General features: G+C 34.4%; 1 protein-coding gene across 3 annotated transcripts in view; it reads left to right on the forward strand.

Moving 5' to 3' along the window:
* The window catches only part of CCSER1 (coiled-coil serine rich protein 1), a 1,365,561-nt gene that overhangs the window by 880,949 nt on the left and 463,355 nt on the right, over window positions 1–21,257 (forward strand). For all 3 annotated transcript variants that reach the window (XM_049104802.1, XM_049104801.1, XM_049104803.1), the window contains one exon: window positions 18,431–18,475. In XM_049104802.1, the coding sequence (XP_048960759.1) occupies window positions 18,431–18,475 (45 nt within the window). The remainder of the gene's footprint in view (window positions 1–18,430; window positions 18,476–21,257) is intronic.

The raw sequence follows: 21,257 nt of genomic DNA on the forward strand, positions 1-21,257 counted from the left end.
TATGAATTCAGTGCCCCAGGCAAAAACAAAACAGCCTTAACAGTATAAGAACTTCAAAACCCAAGTTCCTTGATGCCAGCTCTGCAAGTAGGTCCTTCTGAAGAGTAATATTTTGACCTGCTATGTTAACTCTTTCTGTATACTTTACAGGGCCAGTATGTGGGGGACACTGGGGCACAGCAAAATTTTGAATCAAAATGAATAATTATAATACAAGAAAAATATTGAATAACACCAGTAGTCTTCTATTGTAGTAGAAGAATCCTAATAGTCTAAGCCCCATTTCAAATTTTTCTTCAGGATTTCACCTATATTATGAAGATAGTACAGATCAAGTAGGTTGAGTGTGACTTCAGAACACATATTTATAAGGTCTATTTGCCTGTCCAATGCAGCACACCAAAAAAAAAAAAAAGTACACTGCTTTTATAAATTCAAGGGCATAGAGGCTGAGGGGGATGTAAATAGATATTTAATATATGGAATAGACCATGGCAAATGCTGTAATAAGTTTTCAAAAGATTAAGGAAATATAAGGAAAGGAAATATAATTTTCCTTTAAGAAGATTTAAGAAAACTCCAGGAGATAGTACATTTGATTTCTGTTATCCTTACGGATTTATATAGCAAAGATAATACCATGACATTTTTGTTATAGAGAACAAACTTGAGCTGTGAATGTACAAGGGATTGGGAAATATTGATGAGTACTTTGATGTACTATAGTATGACACAAAAATAAACATCATTATATAATAATAAAGGTTATTATATTCATATTATATTAATATTATTATAATATTAATTATAAATGAGGTCAGAAGTGTGAGCTTTTCAAAGATTGCAAGTGTTTTGAATTCCATGCCTAAGGTATTGGTTTACTTATTTTTTATCATAAAATGAGAGTCATCTTATTGGCTGTGAAGCAGCAAATTATTTCCCACAATATTGGAAATAATGATAGCTCTTATGTTCATGTTTATCACTTAGGAAACTCTAATGGTTTTAGGAGCTGTGTGCCAGGAAATCTGGATAAAGACAAAAATGTATTTCTTATTATAAATCACAATGTTAACAAGTTATTTATTTTTAGTATTCCATATAGATTTTATTTTCATCATTACCTATACAATAAAGAACAAAGAAAATTTAGCAAAACCTGATCTGATTGTTTATCTGGTATGTTTAAACAAATTTCTTGGAGAATTGTATTACATTTATTAATAAATATTTCAATTTTGTTGGACTTAGTTTTATTATCTTAGATATACATATAGTGTAGAAGTTATAAAAATTTGCATCCAATCATACAGAAAAATTTATATTAATATTTTTAATACTCATATTTGAATATGGCTTCCTACATTAATATGACTGAGTTAAAATATTAGGAAAATACTAAGAGATTCAGTATGTATAATTTATTCTAAATTCTGGGTGCTAAGTTTACGTGCAAAAAAATTAAAGTGTCTTATTAGTATATTAAACTTTATTCTACTTTAATTAAAATTATCTCTTGATTTTATACCTTATTTGTAGCATTTTATGTTTACCCATCAAGTTTTTTTTCTATGTCTCTGAGACGAGATGTGCTTAAGAACATATTAGCTATAATTCAGAAGTAAGCCATAAGGAGACCACCTTATGGAGGACATTATTTATATAAACCATTTTCAGAAATATCATAAAGCCACCAAAATGGGTCACATTCTACAACTGATAGATTTGGGTTTTGAAACAAATGCTGCATATTTTCCTCCTTAAAAATTATGCCATTCTGAGAAAGAACTAATTATCTTAAGGCTCTGAGTCAACTGTTGCCAAATGGTCTCACAGTTAGCAACAGAAGAGAAATGAAGCACAGAGCTGCAAACCTTGGGGATTCACCTGGCCTCCTTTGCAGCCAAGATTGTTCCTATGGTTTCAGACAACAATTAAAGAACCTGAAATTGAAGGTGACTCAGAGAAGGGCAAACTGAAAAGTCTAACTCTCTCAACCAGGTCATCCACATCACAGTAAAATAATAACCAGAACACAGAGAATAAGACAAGACATTTTAAAAACAGAGGTGACTTGGTAATTATCCTTTATGGATATGTGGACAAGTAGAGCAAATACTGGTATTACGTATAGTGTGGACTTTCACTATTTCACTGTATAATGTTGAGGAGTCAGATTCCCTATCTCTAGGACTCAGTTTCCTCACAAAGAAAATTTAAGAAGAGGAGCTAAGTTATTTCTTAAGCCGTTTTTTAGTGCTATCACTCTGTAAATCTTTACATAGAATTATACATTTATAAAACATTTTAATGTAAGTACTGTAAGAAATATATCTTGTCTTATATTGACCCAGCACATAAAATAGGCCCTGGCACATAGTAAGCACTCAAAAAAAAAATATTGATTGAATGGATGAATGAATGAAGGAAGGAAGGAGCCAGAGAAGAAAAGTAAGGAGTCAGTAGATTGGATAAATGACTACCAGCAGAAGGATAGCATATACCAATACAAAAGTTGGTCAATGAAGACTCTTTCCTTTCTTCTTCAAAGTAAACTGCACTCTTGGTGATGGTGGGTCAGGGTTGATAAAAGGGATTCCTAGAGAGTCTCAGAGTTTCTCCCAGGTTTTCAGGCCCTTCTTTGGAAAAGCTACAAAGTAGTTTGAAGTCTGTAAGACTAACAAAGACCATTTCTGGCCACTTCTCTGACATACTGATAACCCTTGACCTTGAAGCTGTGGTCAGATTGCCTAACATTCCCATGGCTACACTTAAGTTGAGCAAATCAAAGAATAGTATTATTGGAGTTAATACACAGTATTTGATTTCAAAATATATCATCCCAACTGGTACATCCTGGCTAAACCTTGCCATATGTAGCCATAGAATTTATTTAATTAGCCTTTTTCTTATTCTTACAAATCACTGTGCCAATTTCAATGGAAATCTGATGATTGCAAATTGTGTATTTAAAGCTTCACCTGAGTTTTGAAAGATGTCATTATCAGATCAGGAAGATAAAAATATGCCTCAAATAGTTGTAACATTCTCTTCTTAATGTTCATAGACTTCCAAGAGTGATTCAATTTCTGGAAATTCATGATGCAAATGCAGTTAAATTAGAGTATAGGGAAATGGAAATTGTCATTCTATTTTCAGGTAGGTCTTTCGGTTTGAGAGGACATTAAATTACATTATGCAGCATTGATCTGTCATTATATAACATTGATCTGTCAGATGAAAATTTAATCCATGGTGCAATTCTGACTTACAGTCTGAGATGACACATTCTTCTGTTCTGTTTTGCTATTCCTAGAAATTAATAGCAACAGAAATAAACATGCTTAATAAAGTAAGAAACTTTAAATGGATATGCTGAAAGCTATGCCTATTTACAGGGTAATAATTATAAAAAATATAAAGTATGTGAAGCAAAGTTTAAATAATGCACTCCCACTAGCACTGCTGGTTACTTGTATAGTATTTTGGGGTGCTCTAAGATGAGTCAAAAGAGATTTTTCAAGAAAAGCACTGAGACACTAATATAGGCAAAGGCCACAACTATTGATACAGCTATTGAAATTAATTAGGTGACAAAGTTCAAATGTTAAAATGGAGAGGATTTTTTGTTTTGTTTTAAAGATTTTACTCATTTGAGAGAAAGAGGACAAATTGGGAGGGGGCAGAGAGAGAGGGAGAGGGGAAGCTGACTTCCAGCTGAGCAGGGAACCCCACATAGGACTTGATCTGGGCCCAAGTCAGATGCTTGGCTTGGTGGCCAAGAGTCACCAAGGTGCCCCTAAAATGGAGAGGTTTAAAGCTTAATTTTCTAAAGGAAAAGAACATCTCAGTATTTTTGAGGTTAAAGAGACTAGTCCAATTTTCTAATTTTCTTGAAAAAGAAATGTGATCTCAGAGGCTTAGATAATTTGCCTAAGGTCAGTAAAAGAAAGGAACCAATTTATTCAATTCATTTTTATTCGGAATGAATTTAAATTGCAAATATTAGAGGCTATATGTTAATACCATGTTTGTAAAAAAGAGTTAACAAATATCAATTTTATAAGAGTAGTAGAGGCTTATTCATTCTGTTCACTCAATAAATATTTGTTCAGCACCTACTAAGTGCCAGATCCTCTTCTAAGTACTGAGAATGTAAAGTTTTATAAGATAGACACATTGCTTACTCTCATGAACCTCACACTCTGGTGAGAGGAAATAGCCAGTCTACAAATTAATAAAAGTATTTTTTAGTGGTAAGTTTCAAGCAGAAAATTAAAATTGAGAGACATGACAGCAAGCAACTTGATATGTTATTTTAGGTTCAGTATTCAAGGAAGGCCTCTGACACAGTAAATTTAAATTGAAATTTGAACGCCAAGGAGATAAACCTATAAAGATTGTAGGGGGAGATTATTACAAGGAAAGAATAGTTGGTATAAAATATCTAAAGTAAGAGAAATTCAGATTTCAAGAAAATGTTGAGTGGTACCCTCTTTTTCTCCAACATACAGTTAGAGGGTATAGTTAAAATTTACATAGATGATTTTCAGAGTTTCATCTTTGCTAGGGAAGTACAACAGTGGAATAAAGGATCCAAAAAGCTGGAAGGTTTTTAAGTCAAATTTGCTGACAATCAGGGGCCTGGGACTCTAAACTGAATAAGAAGGAAATTAGAGGGAAACTGAATGAGAACGTGGTAGGCTCAAATGATTGAAGATCTCCAGGAGTCTGGAGAATTTTAGATTAGTTAGTTGTTAAAAATAGCAATGCTAGATGTCATCTGCAAGGCATTATTAGCAATACAAATTCAAAGAATGCTTTATGAAAGGTAATGAGCTATCTTTAAAACATACAGGTTAGGCCTTGTAGGGCCCTTTAGGCCCTTCTTGTGGAAAGGTGGCGCTTAAAGTGGAAGACCAGTGGTTGAAATATTTCCTTACGTATCTTTGGGAAGGTTCTTTGACCTATAGAGACTAATGGTTCCTCTTGGGAATGATGGCCCTTTCAGTCCTTCAAATCCAGTGTATTCAAGAGTCCCTTAAAGTTCACTAGCTAAAATGACTGAAGTTACCTAAATCTCTGTGTACAAGTATGGGCGAATACATGTGTTAGCACCACATTTGGGAGGAGAAAGATGTCCCTGTCTTCTAGAAGTTTCCTTCTAGAAATGACACATCTAAAGAGAGTAGAAGGCAGAGAAGAATGACAAAAACTTTCTTTTGAAAAGATCACAGCTTCAGAGTATGTAGCATATAGACGTCTTTGTACCTGAAATCTCAAACTTCCTAAAAGACTGAGTTTGGAGAAAGCTGCTTTCTATGACTTTTATCAATGATGAAGAAATAATTTTTGTTTGATAACAGGAGAATAAAACCATGATGAATTACTTAGTTTGAAATTATTTCAATAGCTAAAATAGTGCTCAGCCCCATATGATCAGGGCATGCACACAAATTTTCCTGTACCTATAAACCTTGGGAATTAGGAGTCTTAGGGTGTGCTTTCTAGAACATTGATTTGCTTAACTAAAACAAACAAATATATAATAAAAGTCGGGGTGCCTGAGTGACACAGTCGGCTGAGCATCTGACTCTTGGTTTCAGCTCAGGTTGTAATTTCAGGGTCATAAGATGAGCCCTGCATAGGTCTCTGTGCTCAGTGTGGAGTCTGCTTCAGACTCTCTCTTTCTGCCCCGACCTCTGCCACTCTGTCTCTCTCTCTCAAAGAAATAAATCTTAAAAAAAAAATAATAATGAAAGACATAACTTATTTCACTTAAAATGTACACAAGCCACAGTATTCAATACAAGATCTGAAAGGCAAGTCATTAATAGAAGAAACACTTCACACATTTCATGGTTTTTGCAAACCAAATAAATGCATTTGGGTATCCTACTATTAATTGCTGCTTGACATTTTTATTTTATTTTATTATTTTATTTTATTTTATTTTATTTTATTTTTATTTTATTTTATTTATGAGAGACACAGAGAGAGAGGCAGAGACACAGGCAGAGAGAGAAGCAGGCTCCATGCAGGGAGCCCGATGTGGGACTCAATCCCAGGACTCCAGGATCACGCCCTGGGCTGAAGGCAGACACTTAACCGCTGAGCCACCCAGGCATCCCTTGTCATTTTTTAAAGTGCCTAAAAATATGCCCATGTAAAAATTTGATCAAAAGGAGCAGTTAAAAAATATCTCCACACAGATCTTACTCTGGTAGCAATCAGTTGAACCCTGTCTTTGCTTTCTGCACTCCAAATCTGATACTGGCGGAAAAATTCTTTAAATATATTTTTGTGTAATATAGATGGAAGCTGGAACCCAATGCCCTATTTTTAGGGAAATAACAGAAAGTGATATTATGTCTGTGCATGCACACTCACGTGTAAATATATTAACACAAAATAATATAATCACTAATTGTTAGACTTTACAAGGGTAAGAATTCTTGTCTGTTCTTTTCATGCCTGTTTCCCCAGAACCTAGAAGAGAGTCTGGCATATAGTTAATGCTCATGTACATGTAACCAACATGGTCATTGGATCATTGTGAAATGCATAAATAGTTAAAGCCCTTAAGCTGTAGCTGTCCTTAAAGATGTCTATCAGAGGCAAACATCAAATATAATACATACTGAGTACCAACATGGTTTCCTTTTTACTTTCTTTTTTACTTTTTCCCAAAGAGTAAACTTTTTTCCAAGAACCAAAAAGCATGTCAATTTCTCCTATCACTTCAGTGAGGCAGAGAACACAGTAATAGTGTACAGAGAGTTGGCCAGAGAACTTGCAGATACTGCAAAAAGAGGGCAGCAATGAGAGGTCCACGTAATGAGTAGAATGAGACACTTCTTCTGGGTAACAAGTAAGTGGCAGTGAGAATTTTGCAGAGCCATTTTTAGGGACATAATTCATTACTTAAGGAGTACTGCGAAGAATTAAGATGTTGAGATTTCTGCAAATAATAGTGACCCTGAAAATGAAAATACATCTTAATGCAGACTGCCATGAATGGAAAAGTAACACAGGAAAAAGGATGAACAGAATGTGGAGCAGTCAAGAAACTGGAAGAAAAAGTTAAAAGCATTTCTCAGCTTCTCTTGGATTTTCATCAAGAGATTCTACATAAGGAATTGACAGTGTCAATGTCATTATCAGAAATCCTTTGAATGTCACTTAGAACTTATTACATATAATCATATGTAACTTTACCATTTTATAAACTGATATTCTCAATTCATAATACAGACTTAGTCTTTCTGAACTAAACTTTTAAAATGTTTAAAATTCAGGGCAGCCCCGGTGGCTTAGCGGTTTAGCGCTGCCTTCAGCCCAGGCCCTGATCCTGGAGACCTGGGATCGAGTCCCACGTTGGGCTCCCTGCGTGGAGCCTCTTCTCCCTCTGCCCGTGTCTCTGCCTCTCTCTCACTCTCTGTCTCTAATAAATAAATATAATCTTAAAAATAAATAAAATGTTTAAAATTCTAATAAAACAGAATAATTAGGTATTTTGATAGATTCCTATAATTTATGCTATATACTTTAATTGAATTCAGTTTCTGTTTCTAAATTTAGATATGGTAGTTTAGTTTTCAACTTGAAACAATCATTTTCATCTTGGTAGAAAAGGGACACTTTCCAGTTAAGAATTGTGTTCTAAGAGATATTTTGAAATCAACATTTTTTATTCATATAAAGTGTTTGTCACTGATTATAGCTTAGGGATTTAAGAGAAAAACATGATGTCATACTTTGGTGTGATAAGAAAATGCTGAAACTCTTAAAACTATAAATAAAATTTTAAATTGTTGTTGATTTACCTTTAATAGGAATAAATGAATTTATTTTATCTTATCACTAAAGCCAGTACCACTTATACAATTTATAAATATAAACTAATATAGTACAGATTGAGAGACCTTTTAGATACATGAATTAATAGGAAAGTAAATATTCCATTCATTCAACAAACATTTAGCATTTCCCATGCTCCAGGCAGTTTTGGGCAATTGGGATAAATTAGAAAACATAATGACAAAAATCCCTGTCTTTGTGTCACTTAAATTTCAATGAAAGATAGATAATACACAATAATAATAAATTTATACAGTAGGTTAATAGATTTTAAGTGTCCATGGAGGTGAAGTAGAAAGTAAACTGTAGGGATCCCTGGGTGGCTCAGCGGTTTGGCGCCTGCCTTTGGCCCAGGGCGCGATCCTGGAGTCCCGGGATCGAGTCCCACGTCGGGCTCCTGGTGTGGAGCCTGCTTCTCCCTCCTCCTGTGTCTCTGCCTCCCTCTCTCTCTCTATGTCTATCATAAGTAAATAAATATTTAAAAAAAAAAAAAAAGAAAAGAAAGTAAACTGTAATATTAAATAAAATTATAAAAGTAGACCTCAGTAGACCTCATTGAGAAGGTAAAATGTAAACAAAGACAAGATGCTGTGGGAGTTGGTCCTGTAGACACCTAGGTAGGACATTCCAGCTGGGATGAGCCTCTAGTTCAAAAACCAAGGTAGAAGGATGTCTGCTGCTGTCCAAGGACTATCAAGAGATCTGGATTCTGTAATGGGGTGATGTGAATGGGGTTTAGGAAGAGATAGGGTCAGAAGTGATAGACAGATAATCATATTTTAGCTATTACTCCTCTCTTTTGAACTACTTCAGTACATTCCCTTTTTAAGTTGCATGGTAAGAATATAAAAGGCAGTTTAGTAGACAGATTAATGATTCAATTAGCTTAGTATAACCAGAGAATAAATTTTCAGATGTTTAACGATGCCACATCCCACACATTTAAGTACTAATCCTGCCATATCTGTTTAAATTCACAGTTAGACTGATGTTTACTACCATGAGAGAATTCTAAAGCAATCCGCCTTTCATTAATTGACAGTATTCAGGGTTTCTTGTTTTCTGAAACTGTGTCTTTAACTTCCTATTTAAGAATTCAATTAACAAATGGAGGTTGTCAGAAATAATACTGTATAAACTCTTAGCAGAAGTTATATGTTGTTGATTTGTCTCATATCTGAAATGGAAGGCTATCATTTCCATAAACGACCACCAAGCTACGAACACCAGAAACACTGGGGATACTCCATTTTTAGGGCAAACTTCATTGTATCTAAGTTTATAAAATATGAGGACCGGAGTCCCTGGAGCAGAAGAAATTTAACTCATGTGCTATACCAAGATGAGCACCGCTAGGAAACTGGAGGCATGGCAGTGCTCTACTTGTTTAATATTTTAGTTCGCCCAGAGCAACGATAATCACAGACAAACTCTATGAAATGTTATTTGTGCCCATATAGTTACATTAATTTTCTTTTAATCTTTGTCTGCCCCAGGAAATATTTCAATTGAATTTTACATTTCTTTCCGAGAAATCAGGAACCCTGGAATCCAATCTCATTTATTTTAACTTTTTTTTTTCACAGTTATTGCTAAAACCTAAATGAATTCAGAACCAAAAATTTATCTTGGATATACTTCTTCAGTATGTAAAAATGACACGGTTCAAGTGAACTTTAATACAATTCCAGAATTAGGCTGATTCATCTAATGGGTTACTCAGTCATTCATTTTTTAAACGTATATTTATTTAATTCGTAATTTAATTCATTTCAATACACATAAAACATAAAGTGATAGTTGTGGAGGTAGTATGTGTCATGGTTGCAAAAAAACCTCTATAATCACATATTCTGGGTTCAGTACTAAATTCTACCTCCTTCTAGCTGTGTATTCTTAGACAAGTTAATTAACCTCTCTGCCTGAATTGTTCTTGGACAAAAATGGGAATTAATAATGGCAGTTGCAACATAGTATTATTGTGAGGGATAAATTATTGTGAAGAATAGAAAAGGTCATGTGAAGTGCTTAGCACTAAAGTGCCTGTTTTCTAGTAAGAATTCAATACATGTTTACTATTTTTCTTAAATGCATATGTGTACATTTAGAAATGTCCTGTGGTGTAGTTACATTATTACTTAGGAAGAAATATGGAATGATTTTCCATTTCTAAAATGTCAGACCTTTAGCAATGAAGAATGGTAAAGTCCCTGAAAATAATGACATATCTTGGTTTTTGAAAAGGGAGATGAGAAGCAATTCAAAACTGCCAGTGAAGGGATTACAGATATCATGGTATAAAGTTTCAAAGAGGACTAGAATGACTAACTTTGAAAGGAAAACAAAGTCTAACACATTTTGACACTTGCTTATTTTTAGTCTTTGGATAGATTTTAGCCCATTTATCAGATAACTCTGCAAAATTTCAAAAAGGTGCACTACAAATCTCTGACTTACAATTTCAATGCAGGATACAAAAAAGATGTTTCCAATATAAGGGTTAAAGAAAGGATAAGGGAATTACAAAGTATTTCTAAACTTCGTTCATTAACTTTAGAGGATGACTGGACATTATATGCAAGAGTGGATTCTCACAGTTTTTAAGTAGGTTCAGCAGCTACTGAAAGTTTCTGAATTTCTAAGTCTATTCTGTAAACCTATAACTAACAAGTCACAAATCTCAATACTATCACTTACAAAGTGAATCCAAAATAAGGCTAAGGTTAGAAATCTATTATACAATGTAAGTTTTTTTATTAGCAATGTAATTGAAACTTGACACTGAATTTCAAATCCGTGCAGTGAGCTGATAGATGAAAAAGCAGATATCCAAATTAAGAAAACCAGAATTTAGGAACTAGATATGGTTGACAACAGGTGTATCAAGTTGTATTCACATTCACTGGAGTTTCTTCCTGAGTAGATTCATCAGTCTCACTGAGAAGCCCTACAAGATGGAAAGATGCATAGAGCAAGAACCTATAAGAGAATCAATCTGCCTGTCTTTAAAACAGCACGTATAGTAGATTTTAAAGTTCAGCAGAGATCATCCAGTACACTCTTATATCTTCCACCCACACATCATTTTCTTGGTGGGTAAACCGAAATCTACAATCAGCATTGTCCTCATCTTCCAAAGTGTGATTTTCTCCTTAAAATGATGTCCCTGTTTAAGAAGTAGAGATTTAATGGTAGAAGCCCGAGAGGCCAGAAGTGTTTTATTCCCACTCCTGTCCTTCTTTGCAGCCCTATACCACAGCTGCAAAATGAAGCTAACAATAGCAAGAACTAAGGTGACACATCTTATTTTGTCTAAAGAAACCTCTCCAGGGGCACCTGGGTGGCTTAGTGGTTGAACGTCTGCCTTTGGCTCAAGTTGTGATTCCAGGGTCCTGGGATCAAGTCCCAAATCAGGATCCCCACATGGAGCCTGCTTCTCCCTCTGCCCATGTCTCTGCCTCTCTCTCTGTGTCTGTGTCTCTCATGAATAAAATAAAATCTTTAAAAAAAGAAAAAGAAAAAGAAAAAAGAAATCAATCCAAAAACAGAACAGAACAACTAAAAGATCATTTTAGCTCAAGGTGGGAAAAACGATTTGGCTATAATATATAATTAGATTAGTGTAAGAATTGAATTACTCAGGTAAAACACTTAGAGCAGTGCTTGGCACATAGAGAACACCCCTCAAATACTAATTATTTTTATAACTGTACTAATGGTCTTTCGTTTAGATGATATCAAAAAGCAGTAACATCTTAAGTTGCTGATAAAAATTAGTATGTATTAGGGTTAACTATGGACTAGGCACAGAGCTGTGTTTTATTCCTATTTCTATTCCTACAATTTCTTTTTTTTTGTTGTTAATTTTTATTTATTTATGATAGTCACAGAGAGAGAGAGAGAGAGAGGCAGAGACACAGGCAGAGGGAGAAGCAGGCTCCATGCATCGGGAGCCCGATGTGGGATTCGATCCCGGGTCTCCAGGATCGCGCCCTGGGCCAAAGGCAGGCGCTAAACCACTGCACCACCCAGGGTTCCCTATTCCTACAATTTCTAATCCTATTTCTATTCCTACAAATTTTCTCAGTTGTATGGCTATTGAACCTGAGACATAAAATGGTTAAGAAATGCTCCAGAAGTTATATAGCTTTTAAGACAATGATTTATAATAGAGCTACTAAAACAATTTGGTAAAAGAAAGATAGTCCTGGATTCAGGACCTGCTGACCTGCTCAGAGCCCTGAATCTGCCATTTATCAGTTAAGTTCCCTGCTGCAAACTCCCTCATTTGTCAAATGAAGATGTTGAACTACAAGTTATTTGAAGTTCTTTCTAGCTCTTTCTTGTGCCTCATACCTGAGGCTAGATGTTAAAACTTAGTTATTTGTAACATTTTATAAATTAATTTTGTTTTTATCTAGTTAAATCATAACTGCTTTTTTCTACACTTAAGAAAAATTATCACAATGAAATCTTTACAATACTAGAAAGGAAATATTCATTCCATCTGTTTATTCCATATTGGAAAAACAAATCAACTAAATTGAAGGATGTTGGATACTTTATTTCTGACTTTTTGCTTATAAGAAGCAGGGGAAATCTTTATGACATGAAAAATTTGGGACGAGTTTGTAATCACTATAAAGGAGAATATCTCCCCACTATATATATTTTAGACAGAGATGAACTCATATCATAGCACAGTTACTGGGATATTCATGCAGACATCTGAATGCTGTTCTGCAGGAAAAAAATTGGCAGGAAATTCTATTTTATTTTTTAGTTAATAGATTTTCCAGCTTGATGCCTTATTAAACTATCTTATTTTAGAACACTGTAGAACATTTGCTTTTGTTCTTTTTCTACATACAATGTATAACATTTTGGTTTGATCTCATGTGCTTAATTTTATTTATTTATTTATTTATTTATTTATTTATTTATTTATTTATATTGAAGTTCGATTTGCCAACATATAGTATAACACCCAGTGCTCATCTCATCAAGTGCCCCCCTCAGTGCCCGTCACCCAGTCACCCCATCCCCTTCCACTACCCTTTGCTCATTTCCCAGAGTTAGGAGTCTCTCATGTTTTGTCACCCTCACTAATTTGTGCTTAATTTTTATCAACGCAAAGAATTTATAGTCTCTAGTGAGAAAATATGTATAGTGAGAGAAATACATTTTGCTCATCCATATCGGCCAGAGTATTTTTAAATATGATTTTCTCGTGATGTGTTGAATAAATGTTATACCTGAACTGTTTAAGAATAATGAAGTGGGTTTTTGTATCAATGAAAATTTTGTAAATCTTGATTTTAAAAGTCAACCAGTATATATTTGTGTATATATATAAGTACTTTTACTGTTCTTATCACTTCAGGTCTTCCTGAGAGCAAGGTTATCTCAGTGAATAGAGTTAAAACATTCATTTTTTTATGAATTATTTCAATATATATTTTAGTGGAGATTACACAAAATATGAAAATGCCAAGTATTTTTTTCATTTAAAAATGTGAAAATTGTGTGGTATATAGCCAAAGAACACAAAGGAGGAGTTTGAGTTCTTTGAGATTAATATTTCTTTTGAATGTAATTCCTCTTAAATGTTATTGCCTAACTAGTTAGGAGAATGTTATGGTCTGATCTTCCAAAGCATTGACCAAGTTACTAACAGTAAGAGTCAGCAAAAATCAAGATTGATGTAATTTTCCTAGTAAAAGCTAGAAGTTACAGTTTGTACTTCCCCTACCTGACTTTCTGAGCTAAAGGATTACTTAGTCTTACTTTGGTACTCAGACTAATTTCTGTCATCCCTTAGGGCTTCACATCTCCCAGATCATACCTCAAGACTTCTTAGCAAATCTCATTATGTCCCAGATCATTTGATGTCTCCAATGAGACACAATCTTGCCTGAGGCCCTGTTCATATGAGGAGAATTCTTTTAGATCATTATTCCTTGCCCATATGGCTGCCAAATTCTTGGCATCAAATACTCTGACTCAGTTCTTCAATCTTAAGACTGATCTTTCAATAATTCAGCGCTTAAATTATGATCCAGCTTTTTACAGAGTTTATACAGTATACCATACCTATGCTGGCAAACTTCCCCTCCAGCCCCTATTCCATTCAAACAGGTATGCTTTTTCTTAAAGTTCTGACCTGACACATGCTCCTCTCAGTCACTACATTGCCTTGAAGACTCCCCGTGACTCCTGCAGGAGTTCTATGTTATGATAAATTTATGTTCTTTTTAAAAAGATTTTGTTTATTTGATAGAGAATGAGTACAACTAGGGGGAGGGGCAGAGAGAGAGAGAGAAGCAGGCTCCTTGCTGTTCAAGGAGTCAGATACAGGGCTTGATGCCAGGATCCTGGGATCATGACCTGAGCCAAAGACAGATGCCCAACCAAATGAGCCACCTAAGCACCCCTAAATTTGTGTTCTTAAGTATGGAACACATTAAACATTTTGACTGCTATGAATTTAAAGAAACGTGATTAAGGATGGTTGGATGAACTTGTTATCTAGGCTCTTAAAATACTGGATTAAGTTTGCTTTTTTTGTACACACTAGCTCTATATTCTGATCATATTATTTAAATTTTATAAGCTTTGATTTTCTCCTTAAAAAAAAAAAGTAAGTTTAAAATGCATACCTTGACTTCTGCTTCTATTAATGAAAGAGTAATGACTATATGACTTGCCCTCTTGCCGTAATGGTTAGAAAATTAGACAAAATATATAATACAGTTCTCAAAATTAAAAACATAGAGATACAATGTAATACCTGAGAGTAGGGAAACCAAACAAGAGCACCTACGATATCTGGATTTCTGCCTGGAGGCAATGTTGGATGATGGTGCATGGACAGACAGCTTGGAGAGAACTCAGGGTCTTTACCTTTGTAGTTGAGGCAAATATCTGAGTTTGGAGAGACAAAGACAACTAGAATTTGTGGGGCAGATTACTACAAAGGAGGAAAATACACAGAGAAAGAACTCTAGAAATCTGTATCAGTGTAACCCTAAGAATTTTGTTTGAATAGTGATCTTTACAAGCGTAGAATGACACTTCACAAGGCCAAGTGTTGAACAATGGCCAAAAAGGAATAATTGAAGAACTTCAAGTAAATGAATTCCTAGAGCTTTCACAGTTCTGGAAATCTTCATGGGATATTCAGTAGAGAGCACAAAGTGTTAAGCTCTATTTAGTAATAGAGATGAATCACTCCAACCACTTCTTGAGACCCATCCTAAAATCTTTTTAAAAACAAGCATCAGAGGGTCAATTAGACTCACAAGTAATTAGCCATTGTCCAGAATCAATTTTAACTCCTTCTAAAGTAATAAAATCTACCACTAAACAAATTAAAAATCATAATGTCTGGCAACCAATAAAAAAAGTCACCGGACATGAGAAGAAATAGGAAAATATGACTCATAATCAGCAGAAAGTTGGATCAACAGAAGCCCACTTGGAAATAATAGATAGAATTAGCGACAAGAAGTTCAAAGTACTAGTAAAAATATAAATATGAGGCTGCCTGGGTGGCTCAGTCGGTTAAGCCTCCAACTGTTCAGTTGGAGCTCAGCTTAGGTCCAGGGCTCAACTGGACCTAAGGCTCAGGGCTCAGCATAGAGTCTGCTTGAGGTTCTTTTTATTCCTCTGCCCCCCATTCCCATCACTGGTGTGAATGTTCTTGCTCTGTCTCGCAAAATAAATAAAATATTTAAAAATATGTATAAGTATGTTGAAGACTTAGATATGAATATAATGAGACAAAAATATATTCAAATTGAACCTCCAGAGATGAAAATCAATATACCTGAAATAAAAATTCACTAAATGAAATAAATAGGAAACCAGACAGAAGATGATATTAATGAACTTAAAGGTGAGTGACAGAAAATACACAAAATGAGGCTGTCAGAGTCTCAAGAGGAGAGAAAGACTTTACAATAGTAAAGTGTGGGCGGCTTATGAAACAGTAACAAGCCATTCAACACTGAGAGTACCAGAACTGGATGGCAGGAGGTGAAAAATCCTGAATGCAATAGTTACCTCAAAAGGTTGTCATGAATACCAAGGAAGAACAGGTGTGCAGAGAACGTTTTTTACTTGCTCTTAGGCAGTATGAACATTCTCATTTTTTATTGTTCATAAATACGTTCCAGATATTTTGCATTCTTCAAATAAAAGGTACAAGACAGGGACAGTTTGTTCAAATTGGTCTTGTATTTAGACACACTATATATGTAATAATGATAATAAAAATTAGAATAAAGAGGAGACGCCTGGGTGACTAGGGGTTGGGCATCTGCCTTCCGCTTGGGGTATGATTCCACGTCCGGGATTGAGTCCCACATCAGGCTTCCTGAATGGAGCCTGCTTCTCCCTCTGCCTGCGTCTCTGCCTCTCTGTGTCTCTTGTGAATAAATAAATAAAATCTTTAAAAACATATTAGAATAAGAAGAGGAAGATGCAGAAAAAGATAATGATTATGTTGGGATATACTATACTTGGTCCTATCTTTAAGTGCTGTAGCGTATTACTCATTCAATCTTCATAGAAACCATATGGTATGGCCACTATATTGTTATTTTCAAGTATAAAACATGAAGTTGAGAGATATTATGTAATTTGTTAGCATACAGGAAAAGGTGGTAAACCAGATATTTAAACCCATATCAGTCTGAATTCAAAAGCATATCATTTAACTGTTTCCTATATTCTAAAAGTTATGAGCATGAATGCCTCTTTAGAATTTATTTTTAACCTACGCTACCAGGTTTAAGAGTGTTATGATATTTTGTTTTATATCATTTTCTATATGAACTATAGGCTTTTCAAAATGTATTCTGTAAATGTTAGGTGATTTTCTATACTCAAACATCAGGCTGTCAATTATTTACAAAAATAACTGGTTTGCCAAATTGAGTCTTGGGCTTTTTCTAGAATCAACAGAATAATAGCCTGTTTTTTATATTTTACAAATAATAGTCTGGTTTTACAAATAGTCTATTTTACACAAATATTTAATATTTGTGTTAATATGTGCCTGTCTGAACAATTCAAGAAATGAGGTTTATATATGAAGAGATAAAATTTGAAAACTTCTTATAAACTTCGTAAACATAAATGCTGTCACCAAATGAAAAGATACCCTTAATGAGTCAGGTAAATGCGCTGTTTAACAAAACCACAAAACAGCAGTGTTTCTTAAATTCCAAAATATAAAACTAGAAATGGAATATTTAAGTATAGCATACCTTTCTTGTAGGCCCATTTTCTCACCAATTGGTTTAGTGATAATGTAGAATATACAGTTGGGCTTATGTGCTTTTCAGTTTTCATCAGAAATAGAGAAATATCTTGACCTAATCAAATTCTTAATGATAATTATAAAATTGTTAAAACCATGTTTTCTAAAGCTGTGTCAAATTATTTAGAGGAATGGGGAAAATATGTATGATAAAGATAAATCCCAATGTTTATTTGAACTTTTTTCAGTTTTCCCCTGATAGTGTTTCTAAAAGAAAGGGAAAAAATGAAATGCAGATATAGACTTAATTATGTGAGTCTTCATTTATGTCTGTCTTTGGTATTTTAAATTTTTACCCTCAATTTTCAAAAACTCTATCCAAAATCCTTTTCTTTAAACACTTTACTAAGTATGCCGGTTAATCCACCCATCTTTCCTAGACCTCCCAAGGAGATACTTTTCAAACTATTACATTCATATGAACTACCTGGAAAGTATGTTAAAATGTGTATTCTTACTCAGTGTGTCCTGGGTAGAGTCTGACAGTCTGCATTTTTAAAAATAATAAGTGATTTTTTATTAAGGTAAAATTGACATGTAACATTAATTTCAAATGTACAACATAATGATTCCAATATTTGTGTATATCATAAAACAATCACAGTCAGTCTAATTGACACTCAACACCACAATTGTTTTTCCTGTGATGAGGACTGTTAAGATTTACTTTCTTACCAATTTTAAATATGCTATACAGTATTAACTATAGCCTCCATGATGTATGATAAATCTTCATGGATAGTCTGCATTTCTAATGAGTTCCCAAGGTGATATGATATATCAGGCACCACACTATGAGTAGCCAGATTTTTAGAGTATTATATGCAGCAGGTACTGCTTTCTCAGCCTTGAAGACTGTTAGATGTGATCTTCTCTGTGGCCTCTATGTGAATGCCTATTCCCAGACTAATGAGACTCTCTCATGTTCACACAAAATGCAACTCAATGTGCTACTTCAATGTGGACAGCACCTTTTAGATTGTGATTTCACCAAGGGACAGACAATCACTGCTAAAACAAATGCTTTACACTTTATTTTTATGTGTGATCTTAGGATTTAGCAAGAAATACATTGGCACCACATTTGAAGACTTACTCAGAAGTAGATTTTGGCACATGTGTGAGTAGTCATCTAGATAAAAATCTTTTTTAAGCAAATTATTTTACTTCAAAATGTTTGCCCTAATACTAATTATTAGTTACTTCTTTGCCAACAATGAAACATTTTGCTTTTTCTTTTTTCAGGGTTTGAACCTGAAAAGACTGGAGTCAGTACAAGGAGGGAGAGAGGTAAGAAAGTCTAAAGGAGAAGGAAGAAGAGAAAGTGCCTTACCATGTTGCAGTGATGTGGTTGGTGAGTGATGGTGGATGATAATGATGATGATGATGATGGCGATGGAGATAAGAATGTGTGGAGAGGAATTTTGTGGACATAAATCCCATTCATTCTGGTCAAAGCACATTTTGCACATTTATGTAAATGTATTATTTGTGCTTGTTTTTCTGAAACTAAAGAAATATTGTTTCTCTGGCTAGGTAAGGACTGTTTCTGTTAAAATGGATTTTTGCAGTAGCAGACCCTCTAAATGGTGTAACAAAGACCTTTTAAACAAATATTACAGGGCAATATTTAAAATGCTTTCCTGAGAAATTAGCAAAGTTCTAACAATGCAAACCATTCATGACATTTGGGATTCTTCACTCTCCTACCCAAGGTCACTGAAATATGCTAGGAAGTTGGTATGCATTACTAGATAATGTAAAGTTGCTTTGGTAAGACTAGCAATTTTAAAAGTTTCTTTAATTATTGTTCATCCCAGATGTTTCATAAAGAGGAGAACTTTAAATAGTATCAGACATAATACCATATCATGCACATTATATATATATATAACGATTTTTTTAATTCTAACTGAACGAGCAGACTTAACTTCAATTAAAATCTTTCCGTGCTAAAATGTATAAATGTTGTACCTTGTGATTTGGGTTGTTGGGGTGGGGGAGAGTGTAGTAATTAATTCTGTAAATCAGTATTTTCTTGTTGCCCAAAAGGTAAGTTTATTTTTAAGTGATATTCATTTAATAATTTTTTTAAAGATTTTTTAAAATTTACTTATTCATGAGAGACACACACAGAGAGAGGCAGAGACACAGGCAGAGGGAGAAACAGGCTCCATGCAGGGAGCCTGACATGGGACTCGATCCCGGGTCTCCAGGATCACACCCTAGGCTGAAGGCAGGCGCTAAACCGCTGAGCCACCCGGGCTGCCCTATTTAATAATTTTTTGGTAAAAAAAAGTGAAGCTATTTTGTCTTAAAAAATGTGACAATAAATATTACTCTCTCCCCATCTGTGGCCTCTCTTTCTGTAAAAAGAGATTTCTTCTGTATTGTGTTACAAAGTATTTTTCCCCTTCTTTCTTTGCTGTTTTAATTTCCACTTGTGTGTTCTTAGTATTTGACATTTTAGATCCTGGTAAACTTGTTATTTAGGGCCTCTTTCCTATTTTTCTGCTATTTCCACTCAGAATAATCTATTCCTTTTGAGGGGCATATAATAATTGGTTCACATTGGAAGAAGAGCTGGAGAAAGTGAAATATAATCCGTCTTTAGATATTTTTTTATGTTGTAAGAAAGCAAGGTGATAAGGATATGGTCATTTGTAAAGAGAGAGTTGTGGGGCAGGGTGGGGGGGAGTATGTACTGTGTAAGGAAGACCTCAGAACCATTTAGTTTTGGAAGGGTAACTACTTTCATCCAGATATGATCAAAATGAAATTACTTAAAGAACTTAACTCATCACCTCCTAAGTGGAAAATTCACACCCAAGCAGTACTGCCAGAATTTCTCTCTGCTGATTTTGTGCCTCTAAGGAAATAGAATTTGGAGTTACCCAGTTTCTCCCTGTTGTCTCCTAGTCCAATAGTAACAATGTGTCCAAAGAAGGCAAACTTCAATCCATACACCCATATAATGGCCTTGCTAAATGGTAGCCAAATTCTTCATTTCTTTTATGAAGCTTTTGTGATTTTTTATGTTATGTTAAAAAGCCAAATGACTGGTTTTTATTGGAAAGAGTTACTCTTAAATTTTATTGCTTTTTCTTTTCATTTTCTCTGATTTCATTTTTATTAGAAATACACTTGTGGGTGGGGAACATGCTGATAATGTGTTTTAAATTATTATTTTTTCTTAAAACAATTTTATGATTTGCGTGAAGGTCAGAATTTTAATGACCTACAGTTTAAAGTATACATTTGCATAGAGGGGACAACCTGATTTGGATTTCTCCCTGAGGTCAGTGGAGTGATTGTGAAGAAGGTAAGTTCATTAGATCAGTGATAGCTCAGTATTCTCTTTGGCACTTGACACTACCAATCCAGAATATAAACTAAATGGTGACTATTAAAATTCAAAACAACCACTTCACTTGATCTCTGTGCAACACTGGATTACCTGGGCATACTTCTATTTAACCTAACACTCACCTTAGTTTTCCCCATGTTTATAAAGCCTAATGTATTCTATGGTAAGAGACTTTGGAAGAGTATCAGACAATTAGGTGAAATATGTTGTGAAAACTCCTCTGGCAAGTCTCAGTGGTAGATGATCTATAAACAAAGAGTGCAATGACTCCTATAAGCCTCCTGATCTCTCTTGCTTACAATATGTCACATATCTTTCTGATTCCTATTTACTGTGTTCTATTATGTGTGCTTTAGAACAATGTATAGTATACTTCCGATTATGTTAATTTGATATGTGTGGATTTAGAAAAGTCTTACTCAAAGCCTGCTCTTAGAATTCCTTATCCTAACGCTACTGTGATTGATGAAGATTTAATAGCAATGATTACTTCTTAAAATGAATTAATTTGTCTTAGTTTAAATGATAGATATTCCCACTAGGTGTTGATGGATATAATACTGAGGACTTATTACTGAATATTTATAAGAAGGTTTAAGATGGGTTGTTTAAATTGTTCTATTTACTTTTTTGAGATAATGACAATGGTTAGAGCATGCATGGAAAATTAAAGCAGGCGGTAATATCCTATTTAGCTAAGTGGTA

This window comes from Canis lupus, chromosome 32 (assembly GCF_003254725.2).
Source record: "Canis lupus dingo isolate Sandy chromosome 32, ASM325472v2, whole genome shotgun sequence".
Classification (NCBI taxonomy): Eukaryota; Metazoa; Chordata; class Mammalia; order Carnivora; family Canidae; genus Canis; species Canis lupus.